This window comes from Pinus tabuliformis, chromosome Q (genome assembly GCF_031772625.1).
Source record: "Pinus tabuliformis cultivar Carrire ecotype Pingquan chromosome Q, CPIR1, whole genome shotgun sequence".
Lineage (NCBI taxonomy): Eukaryota > Viridiplantae > Streptophyta > Pinopsida > Pinales > Pinaceae > Pinus > Pinus tabuliformis.
Window position 1 is genome coordinate 666,858,536 of NC_142296.1, and position 9,801 is coordinate 666,868,336.

Sequence of the window (9,801 nt, forward strand, 5' to 3'; positions counted from 1 at the left end):
TGAATCACTATTACTAATCTCGGTCAAAGTTTAACTTGTTGTATTATATCATCCAAGTGAGAGCATCATCATAATTTTCATTAACGTTGCATTCAGATTTAAGGTTCATCATAACAATGACTGCATTGTTTATTTGGGCATAAGTTATTAGGCTTGTTTCATGACGGTTGTATCTCTTTTAAAAATCCATTATCTTTAAAAAATCTTTTGAGCCAGTGCTCATCTTGTTCACAAGTATTAAAGCTCGGATTTGATTCCTTAGCAAATTGATCTATTATCTATGATGGTTCATTTCATTGACAAAGGCATTCAAAGAAGCATATTGATAACTGTTTGGCTCATTGACTGTGGCTAAATATATTTCTAATTTGATCATCCAATATCCATTTGCTAGTTGCATCATATAGCTCATCATCATCATACTAACATCTCTTTGCATCATTGTTATATCGTAGCTAGATATCATTTCTTAGAAAGTACTGTTACCCACCACTTCGTGGGTGATATCCCCAGGAGAATTTTTTCCATGATGGACCTCCAACAACCAGCAGCCTCTTGTAGCCTCATACTAGCTCGTTGTGCCATTTCTCCGCCACTTGAGATAGCCACGTGGTCCCTCACCCACCTGTATTGATTGTATGTTTGAAGGTGGGCCTCCCGAATCTAAAGGTATGTCTTGTCATTTGGTAATTGAGTATTGGGTTTACTTATCATGGATACTTTTGGGTATAGATTGATGGGGGGATTTGGCGGAAAGGGTGGGCGTAGTTTGTGCTCTTTTCCCCTTGATCTATTTTGGATGTTACCATTGGATCTTAGTCCCGTGGGATCTCCTCTATTGACGATTTGGTTCTAGGGTGGTACTACTTGGGAAACCCCGACTTTGGTTGTGTGGTCTCGCTTCTTTATCTACATATATTACTCTCTTTCCACTCACTATACCCCCATTCATCATTTCTTCCACCTGGTTACACATTTCCATTTTGGGTCCACATAAGGCCAACCTCCCTATCCCCTTGCCCCCAACTTGGGTAAGGCCTGGAATGATGCCCCAGAGGTTGAAGTAGCTAAAAGAAAAAGAAAAAGCATAATTGGCCACATTTAACAGGAAATTGTAACACAAAATGCAAAAGATGGTCTGGACAAAAGCCATACATGAGCTCTACCCAACCCATGGTCCTAACCCTGGTTCCATAGGCCTTAGATGAGCCTCCTTTATCATTTAATAACCCATGATTGTCCCAACCCCTCGAGGGAAATGAACTGCCCTACCTAAAAGGGGGTAATCACTGTTGTATCTCACACATCATGCTCTTGTCCTTTGAGCCCCGAGCAGTTAATTAAAGACAATTCATAAAAGGAAATAGGCATATAAAGAAGGGCAAAATATCAAGGCCGAGGTTCGTTATGTGCCATGACTTCTCCCTCCTACACATTATATACCTAGATGTGGGCTTCCCTTTATCTAGGTACCCCTATGCCCCAACATGTGGCCTAGGATTGCCCCTCTCATTCCCTACTCCATTCCACTTATTTATCACTTTCCACTCGCATTAGAGGAATGTACCTTGGACATACTATCCCCTTTAAGGCCTGAAACCACCTAATAAGGTACTTGGTTAACCCCCTTTGGAGCTTGGAGACACTAGCACATGCCAAAGCCCACTACGAAAGGGCATGCCATTATGAAGTGCCACTTTGCTATCCATGGGTAAACTCTTTTACACGATTATGTTAATGATTGGTTGTATTAGAAGGCTAGGGGACACATTGGATCTAATGCAGGATTACAGGTGGTTTCCATTCGGGTTTGGTCTCCTTATACGGGATCCTAACCCCCAGAGGTCTACATTGGCACATATAGGGTGTGCATAGAGAGCCATCGGCCTCCACAGCAATAGACAACACTCCACGGATCTTCATCACTCAGAGACTACTAGCTATCCACTTTTGGGCTGATGGTGATATGCTTGGTACATTATGCCCAGCAAGCCCCCACACGAGGCCCCACTCTTGGCAGGTGTCCCAAGACTTGTACGATGTCATGGTAGCATTCATTCCACCACTCAGACCCTTGCAGAGGATCTACAGGCATCTTCGATTCATATGGAGACCCATAGGGTCATTTATGTAACCTCAGACCCACTAGGAGCACCACAAGTCTACTACTTGGAGACAAGGGGCCACCCCCTTATCCGTCATATTCCGAGAAATTTATTCCTCAGCATGGCACTTCAGGACATTATTAGGCTTTTGGAGGGATGCGCGACATGTACATATTATTATTTGGCCCCATGTGAGGCTTATTTTTCCAATTTTGCGCAAGTTTGGTGGGCTTGTCACTAATAGAGATTTTATTTGGACATTATTTTATCATTAGGGGCTAATGTAGGCCCATAGGCTAATTCAAACTCCTTGGGAGGCTATATATTGATGTTAGATACATTCATTTGGATCATCACTACTTGGGATCTCTCTAATCATAGAGAACTTCACATTTTTTTTCCTTGGAGGATATTTTTGGAGATGGATGAATTATGATGTATGGATTTGGGCTATTTTTTTTGTCTTGCAAACGAAATGCTGGTTGGATCTACTCTATAACATTGTAAGTAAATTTTAACATTGTTATTCTTGTTGTTGCATACTGCTAAATTTAAGGCTAGTTGTTGCATAATTGAAATGTGGAATTAAGCATGTTTTAGCTAATTTTATGTATGGGCCAATGTTATATGAATGAAATGTCCTAGAGATTATTTGTCTCGATAAGCTTTCATCATTTCCTTTGAAGTATAAATGCTTGAAGGTCACTTTTCTTTTCTTTCTCTCAACATTAAATGAAGTTGACTTTCTAGGCCTCCTTGATAAAGAAACTAAGTTCTTACTCATCATCATCCTTGACTCCATATCCCCAAGTGAATTAGGCACTAATCCTTAAAAAGGGTGGTCATCTCCTTCATTTTTTTCACTTTTTACCACTTTTTTCCCAGGTCTAGCCTTCAAAGGTCACCTATGACATCAATTTCCTGGAATTGACCCAAGGAAAAACTTTGATATCCTATCGGCTACTGCACTAGTGGGTCCCCTCCCTCTCCAAATTTGAGGCAATTCTAACAGTGGAATCTCCAAGAATCCCAAGCCCTATCTCTCGAATCCAATTTTGCCTAGGCATCCCTAAGGCTAGACCTCAACACGATCAATTCAACCTTTTGAAGGAAATATTCTTGTTTGGTCCTTTCCCTTCACCTTGTCCAAGATAGGAACATCATTGGTTGTTTCATTCCATCCCCGAACCTGGTCTGGGTCCACTTGGCCCCGTGTGGTCCCACTTCTCAATAAAGATTATTTGTCGAGGACCATTTGGGAATCCATGTTTCCCAAGGATTATAGAGAGTGAGAACCTCATCTATAAGCCTATTCCTTCTCCCTCAACCCTCTAATCCTCACCCCTTACCCTAGAGGACCAAGTCCACCAAGTCCCTTGCTTAAAGCAATGTTGCAAACGTTGGCATCAGGATAAAATCGACAAGGGTCCTTAAAACCAAAAAACCGTAACAATCAGGAAAATATCGGTAAAAAATCGGTGAACATCGGCAAAATTAAGATACCATAAAAATATTTTTAAAAATCGGCAAACATTGGCTAGGCAAAAAAATCATGATTTCAAGATAAAATCAAGATGTTATCGAGATGTGATGTTTGCAACACTGGCTTAAAGAGCAAGCAAGTTCCATTCTTAACTCCATTCTTGGGAAAGGATTTCTAGGGTCACTATCCACCTATCCATTGACATGAAATTTATAATTTATCTCTACACTACCAGGACTCCTCCCATCGGTGAAAGTCCGTAAAGAGTAGGGAGACTTAGTTGTGATGACAGTGGGCTAAGCCTCTGTCGTTGCCCTTAACCTAACATTTGCCCTCTTAGGAACCTATTTTAGGTCCCCTGCTGATTTGAGTGGTAAAATTTCTGGTGCCATTGTTGGGGACACGAAATGTGTGTTTTGTTCCCTGTATAAAATATTGACATATCATTATTGGTGACTCCACTGGAAGAACGAAGCCCTAGTTCTTCATTGAACTTTAACATCGATGCTTGTAGGGTGAAGCAAGCATTTTTATAGGCATCTTTAATTTCACCCTGGCGACTCCTACATGTGTTTCATGTATACCTCAAATAGGTTGTCATTTTTCATAAATTTCCCGCTTTGGACATTGCTAGCATCCCTGGACATCCTAATCATGTCACGGGAAGGATGGTATGTGGGATCCATTCTCTGCAATTGACCACATAGAAAGATTTAATGCACATACTTCAAGAGAGAAGGTTGTCCACCAAGATGTCCTTATGTTATTGTTCATGGGGTCCCTCGGTGGTCATAATTCATGGTTGCATGATCATGAACCTAGGAGCATCTCATATATTGAAGAGTTCATTGAGGGATTTCTTAGACATTTTCAAGTACACCCTACATCAAGCACCCAAGAGGAAGCTTTCATCGAGCATCATGAAGACATTAAGAATTTAGGTAATGAACAAGAAGATGAGTCCTCCTTGAGTCCACAAGATGAAGATGATTATTTTGAGGACACGTACTAGGAAGGATGAATCTATGGAAAGTGAAATTGAGACCAACCCTAAGTTTCTCAAGGATATTACTCTGGATGGATCCTCTTTTGAAAACCTTGAGAGAAATGATCCCATTATCCCCTTGAAAGATGACATTAAAGATTATTTCCACATTGAAAAGGAGAAATGGGAAATTATTGGTCCTCAATTTGATTGTGCTCCCATTTACGACACCTACAAGGAGGGTGAGGATGAGATTGGTCTTCCATTCCCATCAGGCACTATTTATGACGACGGACCCATTGATGCCCCTGGGAAGGAGAATATTCATTTTCATTTGCATAAGGAGGGGCAGTGATCAATTTTCCTTTTAGGAGAGACTTGAACTTTGATACTAAGGAAATTGCTAAGGCTCCTACTTCTCCTAAGTATGATTTTATGTTCAAATCACTTGAGCCTTTAGATTATGATTTTGGGAAAGCACAACCCGTTGAATGCAATATTTCTTTCTCCCTTTTTCATATTGATCATCATCTTGAGTCTTGTTAAGTGATTCCCTCACCCGTGGTCATATGATGTCAAGTAACTATGAACCCTTCCCCCTGCCTGAGTATAGTGTCAAGGAAAAACCCTTCACCAATTATATGTTTCCTCCTTGGACACACCCTCAGGATTTTGATCACTCCATAGTCTCCCCTCTCTAGTGTAATCATCATGTGCAACCTACTTTTGTTTCTCCATCTCGCCAGCTTCCCTTTCCCAATCATAACCCAATGAAGGCCATAAGCCATGACATAAATAATAAGGACAATGGTGGAAGTGATATGCCAAAAGTTGACATCCATCAAAATTTTATGAGCTCGGTTGTTGATATCTCTATATTTTGCCTGCAAGAGAAGATCTCACGGACTAGATTACATCATTTTCTTAACTCTTCTCAATAATCATCCATGTGTGGGCATCATATCTTCCCACCTCCCACCCACAACATCCTCCATATGTTTGCTTTTGCATTCACTTTGAGATTTGTTGCATTAGTAATCATATAGGCATGCATATTTATATTGACTCGATGATATGTTGGTTGCACTGGCTTTATGATTACACTTAATAATAACTTTTTCATATGCATATTAGGGTAGGATGCATTGCATGATGATTTTTTCATTAGAACCAACCACATATGATATTTCTCATGATAGATTAGATTGCATTTAGATTAAAAATAGCATATTCTATTTCTTGTTCGTTTTATGGGCTAACATTAAGCAGGGGTGATCATAAGACACCGTGAAAAAACATGTTGCCTCGTGGCTTTGAATCTTTGGCATGTGCAGAAAACAAGTCTACGATGACCAAGAGATTGTTGGAGCTCTGGAGCTCTCATGAACTCTCGTTCGAGCAGCCTCATCCACTTCTTTGAGAGATCACATTCCATTTGGAGCCAGATGTTACCCACCACTTCGTGGGTGATATCCCTAGGAGAAAATTTTCTCCATGATGGACCTCAGCTAGCAGCACCTTGCAGCCTCCTGCTAGCTCATTGTGCCATTTCTCTGCTACCTGAGCCATCCAAGTGGTCCCTCACCCACCTGTATTGATCTTATGTTTGAAGGCGGGCCTCCCAAATCTAAAGGTATGTCTTTTCATTAGGTAATTGAGTATTGGGTTTACTTAACATGGATACTTCTAGTTATAGATTGGTGGGGGGATTTGGTGGAAAGGGTGGGTTTCGTTTGTGCTCTTGTCCCCTTGATCTATTTTGGATGTTACTCTTGGATCTTAGTCCAGTGGGATCTCCTTTATTGACAATTTGGTTCTAGGGTGGTACTACTTGGGAAACTCCGACTTTGGGTGCATGGTCCCGCTCCTTTATCCACATATATTACTCCATTTCCACTCATTATACCCCCATTCATTACTTCTCCCAGCTGGGTCCACATATGGCTAGCCTCCCTATCCCCTTGCCCCCACCTTGAGTCAGGTCTAGAATGATGCCCTAGAGGTTGAAGTAGCTAAAAGAAAAAGAAAAAACATAATTGGCCACATTAACAAGAAATTGTACCACAAAATGCAAAAGATGGTTGGGACAAAAATAATTAGCATGTGGGAAAAAGCCATACATGAGCTCTACCCAACCCATGGTCATCGCCTTGGTTCCATAGGCCTTAGATGAGCCTTCTTTATCATTCAGAAATCCATGATTGTCCCAACCCCTCGAGGGAAATGAACCGCCCTACCTAAAAGGGCGTAATCACTACTTTATCTCACACATCATGCTCTTGTCCTTTGAGCCCCGAGCAATTAATTAAATAAAATTCATAAAAGGAAAAATACATAAAAAGAAGGGTGGAATATCAAGGCCATATCACCTCATGTGCTACGACTGCTCCCTCCTACACATTATATACCCAAATGTGGGCTTCCCCTGATCTAGCTACCCCTATGCCCCAACATGTGGCCCAGTATTGCCCCTCTCATTTCCTACTCCATTCCACTTATTTATCACTTGCCACCCCCATTGGAGGGATGTACCTTAGACATACTATCCCTTCTAATGGCTGAAACGACCTAATAAGGTACTTGGTTAACCCCCTTTGGAGCTTGGAGACACTAGCACATGCCAAAGGCCACTACAGAAAGGCATGCCATTATGAAGTGCCCACTTTGTTATCCATGATTTGTAAACTCTTTACACGATTATTTTAATGATTGGTTGTACTAGAAGCCTAGGGGACACATTGGATCTTATGCAGGATTACAGGTGGTTTCCATTTGGGTTTGGTCTCCCTATATAGGATCCTAACCCCAAAGGTCTACATTGGCACATATAGGGTGTGCATAGAGAGCCATTGGCCTCCACAGTAGCATACAACACTCTACAGATCTTCATCGATGCTCAGAGACTACTAGCGATCCACTTTTGGGATGATGGTGATATGCTTGGTATATTATGCCCAACAGGCCCCCACAGGAGCCCCACACTCTTGGCAGGTGTCCCAGGACTTGTACGATGTCATGGCAGCATTCATTCCACCACTTGGACCCTTGTAAAGGATCTACAAGCATCTTTGATTCATATGGAGACCCATGGGGTCATTTATGTGCCCTTGGACCCACTGGGAGCACCACAAGTTTACTACTTGGAGAACAAGGGGCCACCCCTTTGTCCATCATATTCCGAGGAATTTATTCCTCATTATGGCACTTCAAGACATTATTAGGCCTTTGGAGGGCCCCACGACATGTACATATTATTATTTGGCCCCTTGTGAAACTTTTTTTTCCACTTGTGAGCTAGTCTGGTGAGCTTGTCACCAATAGTGGTTTTATTTGCACATTATTTTATCATTAAGGGCTAATGTAGGCCCATAAGCTAATTAAAACTCCTTAGGAGGCTATATATTGATGTTAGATACATTCATTTGGATCATCACTTGACTTGGGATCTCTCTAATCATAGAGAACTTCACATTTTTTTCCTTGGAGGATATTTTTAGAGATGGATGAATTTTGATGTATGGATTTGGGCTATTTTTCTTGTCTTGGAGCTTTGTCTTGCAAACGAAAATTTGGTTGGATATACTCTGTAACGTTGTAAGTAAATTTTAACATTGTTATTCTTGTCGCTGCATACTGTTAAAATTAGGGCTAGTTGCTGCATGATTGAAATGTGGAATTAAGCATGTTTTAGTTAATTTAATGTATGGGGAAAAATGTCCTAGAGATTATTTGTCTCAATAAGCTTGCATAATTTGCTTTGAAGTATAAATGCTTGAAGGTCACTTTTCTTTTCTTTCTCTCAACATTGGATGAAGCTGACTTTCTAGGCCTCCTTGATCAAGAAACCAAGTTCTTACTCATCGTCATCCTTGACTCCATATCCCCAAGTGAATTAGGCACTGATCCTTAAAAAGGGTGATCATCTCCTTCACCTTTTTCACCTTTTACCACTTTTTCCCATGTCTAGCCCTCAAGGGTCACCTAGGGCATTAATTTTCTAGAAATTGACCCAAGGAAAAACTTCGATCACCAACAAGCTATTACATTGGTGGGTCCCCTCCCTCTCCTACAAATTTGAGGCGATTTTAGCTGTGGAATCTTTGGGAATCTCAAGCCCTAGCTCTAGGATCGAATTTTGCCTAAGCATTCCCAAGGCTAGACCTCAACAAGATCAATTCAACCTTTTGAAGTAAATATTCTTGTTTGGCCGTTTCCCTTCACCTTGTTTAGGATAGGAACATCATTGGTTGCTGCATTCCATCCCCGAACCTGGGTTGGGTCCATGCCCCGTGTGGTCCCACTTCACAATAAAGATTATTTGTCAAGGACCATTTGGGAATCCAAGTTTCCCAAGGATTATAGGGATTGAAAACCTCGTTTATAAGCCTATCTTTCTCCCTCAACCTTCCAATTCTCACTGCTTACCTTTGGAGGATCAATTCCCTTGCTTAAAGAGCAAGCAAGTTCCATTCTTCACTCCATCCTTAGGAAAGGGTTTCTAGGGTCACTTTCCACCTATCCATTGACATATACTTTACAAGTGATCCCTACACTACCAGGACTCCTCCCATCAGTGAAAGTCCGTATAGAGTAGGGAGACTTAGTTGTGGTGACAGTGGGCTAAACCTCCATTATTTCCCTTAACCTAGCAGTTGCCCTCTTAGGAACCCCTTTTAGGTCCCCTGCTTGTTTGAGTGGTAACAAGTACATCGGTTTATCATTGAGTATTGTTGTCTAAAGGCATCGGTCTATCATTTCTATCTTGTGGTTTTCCTAATCATGTTTAATTTAATATATCTTAACATTGTTCACATCATTAATACTTGCCTTAATTAATAACCAAGTTACATCATTAACAAATTTCCTTGTCATATATCTCCTAGGCCCTGTAGTTTCACAGGTCTCCCATCATCCATCCACCTACAGGGACTACTCCCCTTAGCTAGTAGAGAGTCTAAACAGAGTGAGTAGGAATCAAAGTGACGACCTTTACTCTGAGCGTTGTCACGATGCCTAGACATTTTGTGAGACAACATTTTTTGGCGCCGTTGCCGGGGATAGAGTTTTTCTGTCCTTGGTCCTCATGACATCTTTCTAATCTTCTAATTTTTTCCACCGTTCATTAGCCTGTCAAAGTTGAACAACATTTTTGGTGTTGTTACCAAGGCATCAAGTTTATCTTGTTGCCAGATTCATCCTTCTATCTTTCATTCAAGCCAACAACGTCA

At 41.1% G+C, this 9,801-nt stretch overlaps 1 protein-coding gene across 1 annotated transcript in view; it reads right to left on the bottom strand.

The window, feature by feature from the left end:
• LOC149221310 (ubiquitin carboxyl-terminal hydrolase 9-like) overlaps positions 1-9,043 on the bottom strand; it is a 32,295-nt gene extending 23,252 nt beyond the window's left edge. The window contains exon 1 of the mRNA XM_089387357.1: positions 8,999-9,043. Coding sequence (XP_089243483.1) covers positions 8,999-9,043 — 45 coding nt within the window. The remainder of the gene's footprint in view (positions 1-8,998) is intronic.
• Positions 9,044-9,801: the final 758 nt, after the last annotated feature.